Source organism: Podarcis pityusensis, assembly GCF_964106645.2.
Source record: "Podarcis pityusensis genome assembly, chromosome: 1".
Lineage (NCBI taxonomy): Eukaryota > Metazoa > Chordata > Lepidosauria > Squamata > Lacertidae > Podarcis > Podarcis pityusensis.
The window spans coordinates 11,975,362-11,994,785 of record NC_138028.1 but is presented as its reverse complement, the minus strand read 5'-3'; the positions used below and the strand labels follow the sequence as shown (position 1 = coordinate 11,994,785).

Sequence of the window (19,424 nt, the reverse complement as noted above, 5' to 3'; positions counted from 1 at the left end):
TGGTAAGTGAGTATTATATGTGTTTCTAGGGCTTCTTTCCTCAGGCTTTCTATTAAAAGAATGACTGCAATGACCCCCCCCCCCGCCGCTGCCTCAAGCTGTGTCCTACCGTTTACTAGAACCTTTGACGTGCCAGGACAGCTGCCAAGAGATAAAACGTCAGGAGCAACCACATTAGCACATTTTCTGTTAATCTTTTACTTTTGGGAAGAATAGCTCTGCAGTTCTCTCTTGGCGCCAGCTCCATAGTGGCATTAAATCAGAACCAGAAGGAATATATAGTAGATCCTGCTTTTCTTTGGGGACACCAAATCAACTTTCAATGAAATCAGTTAAAAGACAATCAACATATTTTTAAACAACGGAAGTGACTAAATTTATTTTGCATCACAAGAATAAGCAATACGACAATCTTTGATCATCTTTCTCAAATACAAAAGAAAAAGTCTTAGCGTGCAAACCATTTCGAATAAGCTTGATAACTGTGATGTTAAAACTTAAGTCTCTTTAAAGTTTCAATTCCGGGCACATCAAAATCTGACTTTGTGTAACTTTCCCTTTGCAAATTTTGTCACCGATTCCTTCAGGTCAAGCATTGATGTTTGGTCATGTTCAACTAGTCTCTTTTGCAACATAGTTTTTATAAGTTTGAGCTTTGAGAAACGGCGTTCACCGCTTGTGACTGACTCCAGAATGTGAGAAGGATCCTTAGAGCAACGGAAACATTAGGCAAATTATACAGTAGTTTTTTTTGTTGTATGAAGAGAAGTATACTCCTTGTGACAGCATAGACTTTGGAAGTCTTCAAGCTATTGCTATATATACCTAGAAAACAATTCTCATGTACGAATTACTCCAAAAATGATAAAATTCTTCAAAATATAAAAGTAACATATTGTCAGAAATCCATAAGATATGACAAAAACTAATCTCCCTCCCTTAGTTCAGCATTGCACCCCTCTGAGGTCTGCACCATAGCCAGCTGCCTCGTTGGCCTAATGGTAGCATTGGCCACAGTACAACCACATGGGCGGCTGAGTAGGCTCAATAATGAGACCTCACTAGTGTTCGATTGCATTCAACCGGAGTTTTCCTCTGCTTCCGTTCAAGCCATCTCCCAGCTGGTGTCATTGCCCTAAGCTCGGGTGTACCAAGGAGCTAAGCTTCCTTGACTAGGGAGAACACAGGAAGATGCCTTATACAAAGTCAAAGCACTGGTCTATCCAGTCCAGTATTGTTTACGCTGATAGGCAGCAGTTGTCCAGGGCAGCGGCAGAGTATGTCTCCATGCCGCTCAGGTGGGGTGTGTGTGCATTCCAGGGGTGAAGGACAAATGGAGCCCACTGCACCTGCCCGGCCCCCACCTTTCCTTTTTGTCAATCACTTGTAGTCGAGTAAGATTGTCTTCCATGAACACAGTTTTAACAATGAGTCCGTAAGTAACTGTGGAGGCCATAGGTGGGGACAACTCCGGGCAGGAGTTGATCACGGTGAGGGTTTGCCAAATGTGCCTTCTTCTTAGCACGTTTCCCCCTTTCATCTGAGTTCGAGTGTCTTCAAAGCTCATGACACCTTTGGTAAAGACTGTTCTCCAATTGGAGCGCTCGCAGGCCAGTGTTTCCCAGTTATACAAATATGATATCTTTATTGTCATTGTCCCATACAGAACAATGACATTGAAAATCTACATAAGACATTCAAAAACCGCTAAAAACTCTGAAACCCCATTTTAAAATACAATATACTATAGAGACTCCTTATGCTGTGTTTAGAACCAGAATTGCATTTGCGTAGAAACTGTTTCTCAGGCGACTAGTCCTGGTCTTTATAACCCTATACCTTCTTCCAGAAGGCAGAAGCTGAAAGAGATCATTTCCAGGGTGCGTACTATCCTGCACTATCTCTGCAGCTTTCTTATGGCACCTGACAGCATAGATTTGATCTAAGGTAGGGAGAGTGCACCCAATTATTCTCTCTGCAGTCTTTACAACCCTGGACAGCATTGTTTTTTCCCTGGCCGTGCAGCTCCCAAACCACACACAGAGACCATAAGTTAATACACTCTCCACGGTACAATGGTAAAATGCCATCAACAGGTCCTTTGAGAGATTGTTTTTCCGGAGGATTTGTCAGTGTTTATACTACTTTTTTTTTTAGATTTGCCTGCCAGCCCCCATCACTGCTGGAGTGACACCAGTCCTGAGTGGCATGGCTCTCCAGTTGGCACCCTGCCTGGATCCGAGCCTTGCAAGGCAGTACTGGGAGGGCAGTGTGGGAACGCGGCAGGCAGCTGTGCACCCCTCGGTCCCAGTCTTATCTGAGGCTATAACTGAAGGATGCACAGTTCCTCTGCCCCTCTCATGCGGCTCTCCCCACAAGGTCTTGCTAAGTGGTGCAGGGCTGGCTCGGGGAGGGTGGCAGGAGCTGTGTGCCCCCCCATATGTGTCCAGGGCGATTGCCCCAGCATCCCTCTAACGCTACACCCCTGCTCCAGGGTTTCAGAGGGTGAGCCCTACCTAAAGATGGCAAGGATTGAACCTGGGACCCTTTGTATGAAAGGGGGTCCTCTGTTCCTTCTTCTAGGTTTGCCCCTCCCCACAACCCTGCAGGGTAGTGGGGGTGGGGTGGCAGTATTGCGCAAACCTACAAATTTCAGCAATTTTACCATGGTCGTTTGTGGCCCAATGGCACTTGCCTCCCTTACGCAATCAAAAGAGGCTGGCAAAAATGGTTATGCCTGTTTTTTAAAAAATGCATGTGCACTTTTGAAATCGGTGGAGAATAAGTCAAGTCAATAATTAAACAATGCTGTGACTCAGAGTAAATCACTGCTAAGCAACAGTCGTTCCAGTTTTACGTACTCAAAGGGAGCTGCTCATAATTAACCTTTTGCATTAAACACTCCTATGCACCACAGAGCTTTAAAGTCCAGATCATATAAAAAGCAAAAGTGCCTTTCCCTTTGCTGTACCCATTGAAGGCTGCATAGGTGTCTATGTGCACGTGTGCTTTTGAACACCCCATACCAAAAAAATGATTTTCTGTACAGAGGGACAACTTAAATAAATAACCGTGTGTGTGTGTGTGTGTGTGTGTGTGTGTGTATGTGTGTAGTATAATCCCTCCTGCATTTTTAAATGGTGCAGTCTAGTACAAAACCTTATTCCTTGGTTCTGGCCAGGGGTGCTGAGAAACTTAGCTACATGGTACATGCAAACTCTTATAATAATGAGATAACTGTTAGGTGGATTTGTAGCTGGTTGACTGACCGAACCCAAAGAATACTTGTTAATAGTTCCTCATCATCCTGGGGAAAGTGACGCGGGCTTTCCTGGGCCCGCTGTTGTTCAACGTTTTCATGAACGATTTGGATGAAAGAATTGAGGGGATGCTCATCCAATTTGCAGATGACAGCAAACTGGGAGGGGTAGCTAATGCTGCAGAAGACAGAATCAGAATTCAAAATGACCTTAACAGATTGGTGAACTGGGCGCAAGCTAACAAAATAAATTTCAATTGGGACAAATGTACTGTGAGGTTCTGCACTTAGGCAGGAGTAACCAGCTGCAGAAATATAAAAAAACACCTGGCTTACATGTGAAAAGGATCTAGGGGTCTTAGTGGGCAACAGGTTTTGCAGTAGCAAAAAAAGCTAATGCTGTTCTAAGCTACACCCACAGAAGTCAAGTGTCAAGATCAAGGGAAGCAATGTCACCACCCTATTCAGTCTTGGTCAGACCACATCTGGAGTATTGTGTCCAATTCTGGACACTACACTTTAAGGTGGATGTTGACAAGCTGGGATGTGTGTAGAGGAGGGCAACCAAGATGATCCAGGTCTGGAAACCAAGCCTTATGAGAATCGGTTGGATCTGGGTATGTTTAGCCTGGAAAAGAGGAGACTGAGAGGAGATATGAGAGCCATCTTCAAATATCTTAAGGGCTGTCACATAGAGGATGGAGCTAGCTAGTTTTCTCCTGCTCGGGAGAGTAGAACTCGAACCAATGGCTTCAAGTTACAAGAAAGGAGATTCCAACTAGACATACGGAAAAAAACTTTCTGACAGTAAGAGCTGTTCAACAGTGGAAAGGTCTCCCTCGGGAGGTGGTGGACTCTCCCTCCTGGGAGGTTTATAAGCAGAGGTTGGATGGCCATCTGTCATGGATGCTTTAGCTGAGATTCTTTCATTGCAGCGGGTTGGACTAGATGACCCTTGGGTCCCTTCCAACTCCATCATTCTACGATTCTATGAAAAGCCCAGTGGCTTCCTTCTTTGCTGCAAAAGCATCATGGGAGAGAGCAACTTGGAGTAGAATAGCAGCACAGAGTTGCTTCATCTTTCTCTGTCAATCATTTCTCTGCTCCCAATCATCCTCACCTCAGAGCCACTCCCTGCTCCCTACCCCAGGTTGCAAACAAACATTTGGAAACCTGCAGTGAAAGCCACCAGGGTGTGACCAAGGCGTTTTGCTGCTTGTGGCAGAGCAGCAAATAGTGTACTGTCTCCCTTTCTGCCTCCCACCTGCTGTGCAAGTCAAGGTGCCCAGTGCAGAAGCCCAACCAAGTTATTTTGGTATTTGGGATAGAAAAATCTCACAATTTTTCTTGTCCTTCTTTGGAAGGAACAGTTCAGCAACAGTAAGGGCAGCTATCCATGCCTTGCCGTTTCATGACTCCCCAAAATCAGCTTCAAGTGTGTTGGGTGGCAATTCGTAATGGGGGAAAAGAGGGTGTCGAGACAATTGTCCCCTTGCTTAGGCATCTGAGTAAAAGGTGGCATTCGGATAGAGATTTGCTTCTTTGCAATTAGAATGATCTTGTCAGGTTTAAGCTCCTGTGTTTTAAGGGCAGGAGAAGAGGCTTGGTGATTGGGAAGTAGTTTCTGCTGCAGGAAAACAAAAGTACCGGGAGATTCTAGCATCAAAACCTTCTGATGGGTTCAGGGCATTCACCACAGTTTTAATATATTTATTTTTTACTATTGTTGGAATCCGCCTGTCTTGAAAAACAATGGAGTGAGCCGGGGGGGGGGCGAAGTCAAACCACTGGAGTATCACTGCATCTGCTGTGGCTTCAGAGACCTGTAACTCGCAAGTGCTGCTGCCTCTCATGTTGTTTTTACTGCATTAGCAGTCTTGGCATGCAGGGAAAGTCCATAACTCACCAAGGGTTTGAGACCCATCAGCTCCTCTCACCTAGTTTAGCTGGCCAGTCAAAGCAGTTTCCTGGGGTGTGGCCAGTGTTGCATGCTGACAGCTTCTAGGAGCCACAGGTGATAGCTGAGCGTAGGATGGGGACTACAGCTAGACAAACTATTCCAGGAGGAGCACAATGTGCCTTCCCCCACCAGATTTATTAAACCCTAGTAACATCCCAAACACCAGTGAATTCATACTTGCCATGGATTATATCTGCTAGCCTCAATGCTTGGCAATATGTAGAGTTAGAATAAATTAGCTTTGCTGTTTTGTTCCGGTTTACAGTTCCAAGCTGCTTTGACAATTGGATTTTCTAATTGTAGTTTTTACGAGAATTTTGATCCCATTTTATGCTATCGTTTATTTTGTTATTTCTTATGAATCCACTTCATTTAAAATTGGTGTGTGTCTATTTGGGTGAAGCCTTTGTACCGAATGCAGTTCCTAAGTTCCTGGTCGCTTGCTGTTAAATTAGTGATCCTGAGGCTCAAGAAGTAAGGAGCCACTGCCATTTCTCTAGAGTCTTAGGGGTGTCTGCTAAGGTCTGAGAGTCTCCTGTCCCAGGCTGGCTGGACAGTAGTGGTGGCAGTGTATCTTGCAAGGCTGGTGGTAGACCCTGAATAGTAGCTCTGCTCTTGTAGTGCAGACCACCAGCAAAACCTCCTTTGCGCCACTTGAGCAGTTTCCTGCTCTCCCAGGACAACTATTGAGCCCCTCTGATATGCTGGAGTGGCTGGTTTTCAGATGACATAGGTCTACTGCTTTCATAGTTGCTTTAGCCATCTTTTCCAAAAATTATATAGTGCTATTTAATGCACTTTTAAGTGTACACACACCAAGTAAATGTTGGGGGTCTCACCTTAGCTTTTAAGTCAGGCAAAGGCAAACTCCAGCCCTTCAGATGTTTGGGACTACAATTCCCATCATCCCTAGCTAACAGGACCAGTGGTCAGAGATGATGGGAATTGTAGTCCCAAACATCTGGAGGGCCGGAGTTTGCCTATGCCTGTTTTAAGTTATTGTGGCATATGCTTTCATTGATTGGAGTCTGATCAGCTGCAAGAGCTGTGTTTTTTATTCCAACTGACTAAATATGGCCAACTCCTCCTGGTAGCTGTCATCTTAAACAAGCATTCACACATAAAAGTGTTGGGCTCCCAGGCACATGCCAAAATTGAAGTGAGAGCAAAAACTTAGATGAACAACTTGCAGGTCAACACATCTGAAAGCTCACAGCTCCCATCATCCCTGATCTGACACCTGTAGATTCCTCATCCCTGAGGTATAATCAAGAAGTAAAAGGAAATATTGAGCAGGTGTCCAGAGAAGAGGCAGTGGCTAAAGTAAAGGTAGGGCTATGAGGGGGAATGGAAGGCACCTGCAATGCTGGAAATTGGCATTTTCAAACATACTATTATGGACCAACCAATTAAATCTGTTTGGCATTCATCAGCTGCACCCCTATGGGACATCTGTTTGTGCCTGCATTGCAGGGGGTTGATTACTTGTAATAAATGGTGATGGATTTTCCAGTTTAAGATGACCCTTCAGCTAGCACCGATGAAGCAATTTCATGAGTCCAGTTCTTTAAGTACAAGTTACCAACAGGCACAGAATTTATCCAGATTGAAAAGAACCTACTAAGCAAAGTAGTCACTTCATATTCAACTTTAATATAAAAAGACATTAATCACTTTCAAATGCATTAGAAAGTTTCCCCTTACAAACTGCATGATCTGGCACAAAAACTGAGTTACAGAAATAGGCATCTACCTGCCAGGTCTGGAAAACATACACTGCTGTTTTCAAATCAGGTGCTTCAAAAGCACTTAAATTATTAAGGCTGCAATCATGAAACCACTTCCTTGAAAGCAGCCCCATTAACCTCAGGAGGGGCTACTTATGCAAAGTGGTTTCAAATTGCAACCTAAACTAAGACAAAGACATTTAGCTATACATACACAATGACAAGGATCTTTATGCTTTGAAAGAGTTGTTCGGGTTGTGCATGGTGCGCAGCCATATTGGCTTTGAGGGCTATGGTAATTCCCATTGCAAAGATATTACAACTCTTTGCTGGGAGATAAGGCGTCCAACATTTTGACATGTGTCTTTTGCATACAGTGTCACAGCTGCAGGAATCAAAATGAGTTTTAAAAAGCAACATTTCCATTGATTTATGCAAACAGATGCAAGGTAGCTAAAATTGCTTTGTCAGGTGGCAGATATACTCCTTTAACTGTTAAATGAAACTTTTTTTTTTCAAAATAATCAAAGTACTCACAGCGCTTTCTATTTTCCCACAACGCAGTATTGTTTCCTGTATTACCAGTTTACCAAGGCAAAAGTTGGGCAATTATATTGCAAAGGTTATCACATATAACACACCCTCTCACTGGAAACCGCTTCTAGGAGTAAAGACAATTCTTACGCACTCAAACAATTTCATCTTTTTCTTCAATGTTAACCTGCTATGGTAACATCTGTTAATCATGACTCAGCTGAACGCATATTCACACTTGGCATGAGTGGAGCAAGTTAAGTTCGGAGAACACTCTTGAAAGGCCTCTGTAACAGTCTTGTAGTAATTAGTGCAAGGTGAAGGGGGTGTTTCCCCCCCCAAACACAGAGAAGTAGGATGGTAAACTTCAGCCAAATAATTCACTTGATGACACAGACATATAAATACTTATAAATAAAACCCACATAATTTATGCTTGAAGGTAACAAAAACATGGCTTGAACTTAGGCATCAAGAGCTCCTGCAGCCTGATGAATGCTCCTCCTCTGATGTTCACATGTCAAAACTAACTTAATTCTTTACTTCAACCTTCTTCAACTTGATGCCCTCCAGATATTTAGGACTTCAACTTCCATTAGCCCCAGCCAACATGGCTGTGCTGACTGGGGCTAATGGCAGTTAAAATCTAAAACGCCTGCAAGTAAAAAATGTCTGGGGAGCAATAGATTGGAGAAAGCTGCTTTTCATAGTATTCCCAAGACTGAATGCTGTCAACTGCTCCTACCTTAAGAAGTCAGATATTTACACACTTCTGCTGAGCTGTGGAAAGAGGCCCACGGTATGGAGAAAAAAAATCCCTTTTTCAAAGTGATTTAAAAAAATACAACTGCAAATATTTCAGGTTTTAAATATGCAGTTGGCAGAAGATTTATAGCAAAAATATATCTTCAGAAAATAGCTGAAAGGTTCTGAATACTGATAAACATTTTTTTCAAAACTATTAACTATTTAAAAACAGAAAAGAAAGAATGACAGAGAAAGCTAGCTAGGATAATGGGCACCGCTGCTTTTTTGGCTCTTCCAAGAGCTTATACGGCAAATAAATGTAGAGAAGTCTGTGAAGTATTTACTTGGGATAAAGGAGTGGGAAGGGTAAACCAAACCTTTGGTCCTCAGGCCAATTACTTCAAAAGTAGTCCCACTAAAGTCATATGATTAAACCAGCAAAAGCAAATGAAAAGGATTGGTGGAAGGTTCCCAGCCTAGATAAAATATGGGCTTCAACTTAAGCAGAGGCCTTAAAGCCCACCTTTTGCATGCTGAGGGCTGGAATCTATTCTTGCACTTGCACCTTACAGGGGAGGATGAGATGGTCGAGGGAGGAGGAATCATGCCACACCATTTTAAGCTCCTTCTAAATACTAGAAGGATCTGGTGTTGGAAGTGTTGGGCCCCAAGGAGGCAGCCTGGGGAATGTATGGGTTCAGGACAGAGAAATGGTGTGACTAACCTTGTGCACCCAGGAGTCTTTTGACATGAGAAGCCACGACTGAAACCCCAGGAAGTTCCTAACGCAGTTTGTGGCATGGCATAGGGGTGTCACAAGGTTTCAAAATCAGTAGGCTGGCAACTGGTTGATGTGCCTAGAATACCTCCCTGAATTGTGGCTGCTGAAAATATGTAAAGTTCAAACACTACAAGTTGCAGGTTAACTTTAGACATTAACACAACTTTGCAAAATGAAGTGCCTTGCTTTTGCTTTTGCTTTTTTTGGAAGATCATGTGCAGCTTTGAGAAGATAAACTATTTGGAAGTTTCACTACTCGGGATCTGGCTTCTTTAAAGGATGTCTCCTTCGCTCTTTGTCTCAAGATTCAACAAGAATCTCCACAAAATGATCAAGCTCATTAAGGTCAGATTTACAGTTAGAGTTAGAATTTGTGGCTGCTTGAGGAAAAGTTTCAAGTACATCACAGTGTCCCATTTTTGTACTGCCCATCATTCCCGTTAATACTGTGTCTAGATTGTAATAGGAACTGTCGACTTCTGAAAAGAGATCTTCAACCGAGTCAGGAGTTTTTGTTTCTAAGGTTTCAAATATTTGATCCAATGACTTGTGGAAGTTTCCTCTATTTTCTGGAGGGCTCTCCATGTCCCACACATTACTCTGCAGGTTTCTGGGAGCTTGTAGTGGAGCAGGTCTTAAGATTTCTGAACTCTCTTCTGACTGTGCGTCTTCAAAGTCTTTTGAGAAGCCACTATAACCTTGAACAAGCTTTTCTTCAGCTTGCTCCTTCGAAGACCGACAGAGAATATCTGTTGAAACCAGCCGATCAAGAGAGGTTGGTCCTGTACTCTGTGCATTTATCATCTGCCAAGTTCCGTCTTGGGTCATTTCCTCTTGAATCTGCCGTACTGTATTGGCTATAAGTACTGAACGATACAGATTAGGTTCAACAAGCATGTGGCAGAGCTGAAGTTTAACTAAAGACATGTCTAGTAGTGACTGGCGCTGCAGGTTATATGAAGGAATGGCTTTAAAACCAGCTAAAGTTCCTTCAATATCTTCCTCTCCATCAATACATTTCCTCTTCAGTCCACGTACAAACATTGTGTCCTGTTGAAAACAGAACAAGATGCTATTAGATAACAAATCCAGAGCTTCTCTTCTAAGGTTTTATATTTAAAATCAAACAGCTTTATTACAAAACTGAGATTAATAAGGCATTCCTTTAGTCTGTACCCTGGAAATTAAACTCAGCATTTGACACAAAGTAATATCAATGGCACCCCAGGTGAAACCAGCTTTTGACAAGTGAATAATCTGCAGGTTCCTCTTATTAAATAAAACTTGAGTTAAAATCATTTTCAAATGTGATTCGCACACACCTAACATTCGATCAATACAGAATAGGTACTGTCTTCATGAGATAGCTTGTGCACAGCGACTCTATTCCAGGACAATTAACCTGGGACCAGTAAATAAATGTTCTGAATTATTTAGCTACAAGGTACGTTCAGACATCCTGGCACCAGAGAAGAGCATCTCTGCATGAGAGGGTAGCTAATACAAGCTGATTCTATATTCCTTTTTCTTGGTATGGAAAGAATCAACATACAACATCACAATATTTACAATTCAGAATGAGAGGGGTTTTCAAAAGATTTCCTAAAGACCACAGGAGCCCTGTGAGTCTGCCTATGGAAAGTGCTACAGAGCACAGATACTACTGTTGAGAAAGGAAGATGGCCATAAGGAGCAGAGCTAAATCCAGTTTGTCACATCCATGGGGGGCGGGGAGAGATTCAAGTGCTCCCTAAGGGATCCTGGACTCCAAGCCAGGCATAGGTCAATGGCTATAGTCTAGCCGTCAGACAATTATTTTTAAAGGAAGTCTGCAGTTGGCAGACCAACCAAAACTGGTGGTGCCATTTCAGCAACAAGATGCAGAACCAAGTCTATAAGCACCCTCAAGTTTCCAATCTGCTTTTTCAGGGGGAGCATGACTCTTCCTAGAAGTGGCAGCCTACCTATTTCTTGATTTCTGTGCTGCTTATCATCAAAATCTCCATAGCCTAGACTAAGCTTCATCTTATTAACCCTCATCCAGATAATCTTGGATTACGTGACTGAGGTGTCGAAAAGCTCCTGTTGCTGTTTGCAATGCGGAAAAAGGAGGTTCTTAAATGTGTCAGGCATATTTGCTAGGAAGATGAGTCTCAGTCACATTTAGCACCATTGCGTTGTGATTCAACACAAGCAAGGTTTTAAACATATGAAATGGACAGACCATTGGTATAGCTCAGCATTCTGTACACTGATTGGTAGTGAGTCTCTAGGTTTTCAGACACGAATCTCTCTCTGCCACAGCTGGAGATGTTGGGACTTTCTGCATGCAAAGCATTACTGAGCTGTAGCCCCTTCCGTAGGAAACAAATACTTGTGTGAATGCTTTCGTCTTCCTGCTAGTTTAACAAGAAGCAAGACTGCAAGAGAACAAGCAGCTCTCTGACCCACTTAGGAACTACAAACATCTCGGTCGGTAGAGCATGAGACTCTTAATCGCAGGCTTGTGGGTTCAAGACTCACATCGGGCAAAATAATCCTGAATTGCAGGACATTGGACTAGATGACCCTTGTGGTCCCTTCCAACTCTACATTCTATGATTCTAATAAACAATGATTTTCTCTTCTTCTCTTTCAAACTCCTCCTGCCAACTCTAAATATCAATATGCTGCTACAAATAAAGCAGCGTCCCTCTTGGTCTTGTCTCTGGTGACTTGAAGTTGTGTCTTATGGTGGTTGTTCTGGCAGAAATCCACCATGGAAGGGAATGCTCATCACGGTGCCACAACAAAACTATTCTCACAATAGCTGAGTAGACATATCCCCCAGACATTGGAAGTGAGGGAATACATCCAAAGCAAGGCTAGTTAAGTGTGTTCCAGATGAGTGCACCAAAATACAAAGTTGGTGGCACAGAGCCTGTTCATTCCCAATTCTCAGGCCCACATGCTCAATTCAATCAGACTTCATGAACTAATCAAACCAGGGTTTGAGGGTATATCCGAAAAAGGCAAAATAATTTGGACAAATCAGTTTGCCCAGTTCAAGGGCAACTGCAAAACCATAGGGGAAATGGGAACTGGCAAGCCTGAGATTCAAGCAAAATGAGAGATCATAGAGCCAAAGATAATCACTACCTTTTTCTCAAAATCAACTCATCCCACATATCTGTTGGTTGTAATGAGGAAGATATGGACAGATTTCTGCCACCACATGGATCCAGCGACTATTGTGATTTTGTTTAGCAATATGCACCCTCCAATTCTACCATTACAGGAGACTTCTAGTTTCACCCCTACCATACTCTCTTGTCTTCCTTTTCCAGTGAAACAGAAAAAGAAGATTTCCTTCCATGCAGATTATATAGAAGAGAAAAACCAGGGCAAGTCAGAGCTGAGTGCATTATGACCAACCTGAATTCAGGGCTACTTCAAATACAAGACTACTAAAGTCAAGACATATATGGTGGCAGAGATTATCACAAGTAACTATTTAACCCATTAAATTCCCATTTCCTTGAGTCCCTGCACCTTGTGACTTGAGAGCACTTACTAAGTCCAGTAATGCTTACAGACAAACTTTAATCCACAAGTTACCGTACTTACCAATAATTGTGTCTGATGCAGTCCTTCCTCTTCCCCCATATTACAGAGCAAGATTCCATACAGCAAGTGTTCTAGCACCACCTACCTGAGAGCAGCAGGTGAAAAAATAAATATGCATTCCGTCAGTTAGAAAGAAAATTCACAGAAAATACGATAGAAACATTTTCAAAGCAAACTTATTTCCTCTCTTCCCATATGCATTCCCTCTCCCATTTGACAAAATAATGTGAAGTGAAAACTAGGCTCGCAGAAAGTATGCAGTAAACCTCCCAAATCAGCCCCTGCAGCTATGGCTGATGAAACTTGAAACATTTATGTAGCGCTTTCAAGCATTCAAAGCATTTCACATATATTACAGTGTTGCAATCCTTGCAAACACCCAGCAGGATAGATCAGTATTATTCCCACATTTTAGATGGGTGGTGGTGAAGGATAAAGCATTGGTGGTGGCCCACGCTTGTCTAAGGGCACCTATTGTTATTAATTAGGGATGTGATTTCAAAATGCTTGATTTGAATACAGACACGGACTTCAATGGTAGGTGACCTTATAATTAGAAACTGTCAATTCACTCATGTTTGTCTCACATAGCAACAGTAGGAGCTAGCAGCTAGTATCATTGTCAACAAGGCTGGTACTTATTGTCCAATGCCCTCAATTCCAGCTGTGGTATCCCAGGGTAAAGGAACTCACTTCTACTGCTAATTTTAATAAGATTTTCAATTTTTTAAGGTTCTTGTTAGAACATATGAATGTGAAGCATTAATAGATTACATGTTAAAAATACAGCCTTTAATACAGTACTTTCAGTCCTGAATCTACTGCCATCAATTTCATTGGGTGACCCCCTGCCCACTCACCAATATTGCTGAGACTGGCAATATGTTGTAAAAAGGTAAAGGACCCCTGACAGTTAAGTCTAGTCATGAACGACTCTGGGGTTGTGGCGCTCATCTCACTTTACTGGCCGAGGGAGCTGACGTTTGTCCGCAGACAGTTTTTCCGGGTCATGTGGCCAGCATAACTAAGCCGCTTCTGGCGAAACCAGAGCAGCACACAGAAACACCGTTTACCTTCCCGCTGGAGCGGTACCTATTTATCTACTTGCACTTTTTGGTGTTCTTTCAAACTGCTAGGTTGGCAGGAGCTGGGACCGAAAAACAGGAGCTCACCTCGTCACGCCAACCTTCCAATCGGCAAGTGGTTTAGACCACAGCGCCACCTGCATCCCTTGGAAATATGCTGTATGTCCTGACAATTGCTAATTACTTTCTCCCTCAATGGGGAAATGAATATCTACCAGCTAGATGCAGTCAGCTAATCCCTTTAGCTACTGCTCATGTATAGTTCATGGATCTCTGAAACCTGGGGTATGAACCAATTACTTATCAGATTTTATTGTGCTTCAAAGCTTATTACAGTGGTACCTCGGGTTAAGAACTTAATTTGTTCTGGAGGTCTGTTCTTAACCTGAAACTGTTCTTAACCTGAAGCACCACTTTAGCTAATGGGGCCTCCTGCTGCTGCTGCGCCGCTGGAGCACAATTTCTGTTCTCATCCTGAAGCAAAGTTCTTAACCCGAGGTAATATTTCTGGGTTAGCATATACCACTGTATTTGCTTCTTTACATGCCAAGATACCTATCCCTTTACTCATCTGCACTTCTCTACTTTATTAATATTTATTGATGCTTTTCTACAATTTCCCTTTTCCTGCAAAAAAGATATAGTTGCTGTGGATCGAATCCAAGTCACCCACATAATACGAGCAGACATGATTACCAAAGTAGAAAATCCACAGTACTGTACTTTGAGATTGCATTAACATTCCAAATGTGCCCTGCATAGGATACCAAGTGCTTCAGTCAAGAGCTAACTACAGGAGGGCTAAGGTGATGTCACCATATTTAAATGTAACTGTGAAAGATATTTGAGAGGACTTATCTGTGATCTGCTACATGATATTTGATAAAATGCAAGATGGGCTGTGGGGGCCTGGATAGCTAAGGTCTCTAGGACTTAATCACCATATACCTGTAAAAGCTAGAGACTAGTTTCTTTCAAGTTACTACAGTAAGGAAAAATAGGTGGCACTTTACAGACTGCAGTAAGTTGCATGGATAGGGTGGGATGCTGGTGTGAGATATAGAGATAAAAATCAGGAAACAATGTTTCTGTGTATAGGATGGTAAGGACAACTCTGTCCAATGTATGAGATGAGAAGGATTGGAGGATGACACAAGAGGCTAAGAAATTACTAGATTATGTAGGATGTGGGGATAACACAGTTACCAAAGTGACGTGGCAAGGGCTGGTCCAGCTGGAAAACTATTTTAAGGTTTTTAAGATGAAGTTAAGCACAAGCCATGCATAGGGCTGCCAAGATCAAGTTTCTGGGTGCTAGGGCAACTGAATGCCTAGAACTTTTTCTAGCCCTGAGTGAACTTATAAAACACAAAAAAGGGAGGCTTGTTGAAGAGTCTTGCAAAATTAAGTACAGGGACAATGTTTGGAAAGGCTAATGTGTGGAGCTTTTTGGTTCAGAAAAAGACAGCTAAGAGCAACAGCTTAAATCATGCACTGCGTGGTGAAACCAAATAGAATCCCTCCCTTAATAAACCAAGGTTTTACTTAATAAAAATTGATGTGTAGTAGATGTAGGAGAGACAAAAAGTACTTCATGGTTTTATTAAAGTCCCTGCCACAAAACATGGGTGATGCTCATTGGTTTAGGATGGCTATAGAAGGGGTTTGGACAAACTCATGGTGAATACTTATCAATAGTTGGTTAGGACACAATGTTAACCAATAGTTTACAGATAAGAGAACAAACCTAGCCTCCCCCCGGCTCGCATATACCTCTTCATTCTGATTTGGAGTTTAGAAACTTTACATTTAATTTTGGATTAACCACAGCTTGCTATTTTATCTGAACTCTGACAAACTGTGGCCAATCTTAACTATGGTTAGTGGAAACATGCTGACTTCAGGCCACAGCTTATTCAGCTAACTTGTTTTAATTAAACATAGTTAAAGTTAACCATTGTCAGGGTTCAGACTATACACTACTGTGGTAAAATAGAATAGAAGCAGAACAACCCAGTTCTCTCTTCACTGGTGCCCCAGAGGAGAGGTGCAGCTAGGTTTGTGCTTCTGATGTTAAAAACCATGTTTTGGCAATGTATCCAAAAGTAGCCAGCATGCCACTGAATACCACTAACTTGGAATGGAAACAGTGTATTTTTGTCTTTGTTCTGTGCTTGTGGGATTAATGGATGCATCCAACTGCCCACTGTACTAAGATGGACTGATCTGATCCGGTAGGTATCTCCCTATAAACTGGGTTCCTCTGGCTAATCAAAGTCTGTGCCTTCTAGCAGGCTTAAAAACTGAGAAGTCCCACATATCAAATCTTACCTCAGTTGCCTTAGGTCTGAACCTTCTAGCAGGCTTAAAAACTGAGAAGTCCCACATATCAAATCTTACCTCAGTTGCCTTAGGTCTGAACCTTCTAGCAGGCTTAAAAACTGAGAAGTCCCATATATCAAATCTTACCTCAGTCGCTTTAAGCAACCAACAATTCAGCTTCAGGCTCTTATCTGCATTATTGAAATAATAATGTCCTATGTTAGAAGGCTATAAAAACAACTGAAATGTGGGTCGAACAACTGAAAGAGAGCTATGCAAATTAGAACAGAATTATTAACTGAAATACTGTGAAGTTAGATAACTGAAAACTTTTGCCTTGGACAATTGCAATAAACTAAAGTTGTACTCCTAAACACAATTACTAATAAGCAAATCCCCTTGGACTGACTTCAGAATAAGCATTCTTACAATTGTGTTGTAAACTGTTTCTGTAAAAGGGATAGTACAGTGCATTATATTCAAGACAGTTCAGAATATCAGGTAGACCAGAGAATCAAATATCACAGAAAGGACAAAAAGAACAGGATAACTGTGAAGAATTCATGGGGAAGTGAGAAACTGCTCCAAAAGATGGAACATCTCAGATGAAAACTATATATGGATAAATATGATGACGTAATTATGGGAAAAATTCTTTGGCAATAGGGAAGACAGCATGCAATGGCTGTGAGGAAAAAGCCCAAGAGGATATAAGAATTTCAAGTCAAAGGTAAGAATAAAAAGGCAGGAACACAGATAATATTACACTTTGCTTTGAGAGGCAATACTCAAGAAAGGGTGCAGGGCAAAAGTAGAGATGAAGGACAGCAGTCGAGGTATATAAAGGAGTCAGGCAGGTAGGTAATGTTAAATGCTGACACATCTTTATTCTAAATCATCAGACACACATCCCACATACAAGACCACCTAAGCCTCTTACCAAGAAAGAGAACCACCCACCCACCCACCCTGCCTGCCCCTCCCCTGTGCTGTCTTAAGAGATATGAGAACCCAACTTTCCAAGGACTCCTTTTTGTACCCATACACCTCCAAAGCTTCGACCCACCTATTACTGATGGGCGGGTGAAGAAGACATGCCACGGTTGCTTGCGAGAAAGGTACACATGTACGTGTGCACGTGTCGGAGGAAAGGAACACGCTAGGCTTGCGGGGAAGTGGGGCTTGATGGGACCAGGAGCACCAGGTTTCAATCGGGGCATTTTTTTTCCTAGTGGGGGAGGGGGAGAGCAAGAGAAACATTGTGTTGCGAGCTGCCCTGAGATCTATGGATGAAAGGGGGGATATATATATTATACAGACATATAGATATATATATAGAGAGAGATAGATATATAGATATGTGTGTGTGTGTATATGATGTTTCTCTTGCTCCCCCCTCCCCCACTAGAAAAAAGGAAGAGAAAAAGAGGAGCAGCAGAGGTTTTCCAGCGGGGGCGGGCAGAAAAGAGAAAACGTGGGCAAGATGTAAGAAACATAAAGGGACCCGCGTGGGTGTGGAAACACCCGTGCATGTGCCTGGAAGCGGGGGATGAGCGCGTTTCAAAAGGGCTCGGGGCGCGAGTGGGGAAGGGGAACAGGAGCTGCAGCCGCCGCCACCCCCCCCCCCGACCCCACTCCTGATGCTCAGACGGGGATGATGTGGCGGCGGGGCGAAGAAAAGGAGGCGAAGGAGGTAGAACCAGGTTCCGGCCGGGGAGCGAGGCTGCTGCTGGAGCGGGGCCAAAGCGGGTGGAAGGAGAGGATAGCAAAAGCTGCTGCTTCTTCGCGAGGAGAGAAGCCGGACGGGGCAGTAGCGCATGTGGGGCAAGACCCGACGGGGCTGCTGCTGCTGCGGGGCGCCAGGGGAAGCGGGCGGGATGATTCATCCTGTCCTACTCCTCCTCCTCGGCCGCCATTTTGGAGCCGCGGCTCCGTGACCCTCCGCGGGCTCTTCCTCCTCGGCCGGCCCGGCCCCGCCGCTTCCTCCCCCCACCTCCTGCGAGTTACCGACCCGGGGCCAGCGGCCCCCTCCGCGGCCCAGCCCGCCGCCCGGCTCTTCTTACCCGCCGGCCCGCGCCACCTGCCCCTGACGAGCTCCCGCTCCCGCCTCGACGAGCTCCGCGCCTGAGAGGAAAGGGGCGGGGCCAACGGTCCCGGGAGCTCCTCCCCCTTCCCCCCTGCGCCATCTTATTGTCAAACCCCACAAAGAAACGGTCGCCCACGCCCCCTTCTTCCCTCTCCCGCCTTGCTATTGGCGCGGAGGAGGCACGTGGGAGGCCTTCGGCACCGCCCGTCGCAGGCTTCGGCCTTCCCATTGGGTCGTGAGGGAAGCGGGGGAGACGCTCTCGGCTGAGATCATTCGCGCTGGTGTGTGGGGGGGAGTGGAGATCGCTACGGGGATTAGTCCCGCCCACCCGCCAGCCGCCTTTCCTTCTCATTTTTGGGCCCCCGGCCGGGCATTGGTGCAGGGCGTTGCCATGGAACCCAGCCCCGCCCCTCGGCTGTAAGTGGCTGGCCGGGAGGCAGGCGAAGTTTCAAACGCCTGCCAAAGGCTGGGCAGGATTCGGAGGGGAATCCCACGCGCGTTTACATGGGAGTAAGCCTCGCCGAACTTCGGGCTGCAACCCTACGCATTACTTCCGTGGACTCCCTCTTCGATTCCTTTTAAATGTTGACCCTGGTTTACTATGATATCCGGAACCTGCAAACTGTGGTTTAATTCAGATACCATGGGCTACCGTTTTTGGCCCACGTGCTAACCATAGTTGCTGTTAATGCAGAACGGTAACTCCGGGGAGGGGCCAGGGGCGTAGCCAAGGGGCAGCTGCCCCCCCTCAAGTAAAAATACTTAACTGAGGTTCTGCCCCCCCAACATGAAGCCTGCCCCCCCACAAAAATCCTGGCTGCACCCATGGGGTGGGCTAGACAGGTTTTTTTTGCCCCAGGGGAATCTTCCAGAAGGGCACCATTGAGGCTCTCAGCTTTGTGTGTGTGTGTGTGTGTGTGTGTGCGCGTGTGTGTGCGCAAATGCACATAGGGGGTGCCAAAATTTATTTGACCAGGGTGAAATAAAGCCCCCCACCCCTGTTAACGCCATAGCAAGCTATGGTTAGCACTCAATAGGAAACAGAGGAAGGCCTGGTATGCAGTGCTTCCCCCCCTAAAAGATGTTTAGGGGTACTCTCATTTTGACTCAAGAAAATCACCATTTTATAGTTCAAATCGGGGAAAATAAATACAGTAAATGGACAAAAGTACAAAGATTCACAAAATGTTTAGGGGTATGTGTACCCCTGCGTGCCCCCTGAAGAAAAGCACTGCTTGTATGCCATGAGTTTTCTGCTACAAATCATGTACAAATTATAATCATCTTCATCTTGCTCTCTTTTGGTTTTGACCATGC

At 44.1% G+C, this 19,424-nt stretch overlaps 1 protein-coding gene across 3 annotated transcripts; it reads right to left on the bottom strand.

The window, feature by feature from the left end:
* Positions 1–6,852: 6,852 nt before the first annotated feature.
* CDCA4 (cell division cycle associated 4) lies at positions 6,853–18,230 on the bottom strand. 3 transcript variants are annotated; one of them, XM_080992750.1, is made up of 4 exons: positions 18,085–18,175; positions 16,169–16,212; positions 12,615–12,699; positions 6,853–10,058 (listed from the first exon to the last, which is right to left on the bottom strand). In XM_080992750.1, the coding sequence occupies exons 3-4, from the start codon at positions 12,651–12,653 to the stop codon at positions 9,309–9,311; spliced, it is 789 nt and encodes a 262-aa protein (XP_080848876.1). In that variant the 5' UTR covers positions 12,654–12,699; positions 16,169–16,212; positions 18,085–18,175; the 3' UTR covers positions 6,853–9,308. The 3 variants fall into 3 exon arrangements, with proteins under 3 accessions (XP_080848876.1, XP_080848875.1, XP_080848877.1); XM_080992749.1 differs by lacking the exon at positions 16,169–16,212 and having other exon boundaries at positions 18,085–18,230; XM_080992751.1 differs by lacking the exons at positions 16,169–16,212; positions 18,085–18,175 and adding an exon at positions 17,088–17,345.
* Between the last annotated feature and the right edge of the window lie 1,194 nt (positions 18,231–19,424).

Excerpts from the sequence above, each read along its gene's own strand:
- CDCA4 (XM_080992749.1), bottom strand. The coding sequence starts at position 12,653 with ATGGGGGAAGAGGAAGGACTGCATCAGACACAATTATTG. Across the intron at positions 10,059-12,614 it reads TGCATCAGACACAATTATTG|GACACAATGTTTGTACGTGG; the intron begins GTAAGTACGGTA and ends TGTTTTCAACAG.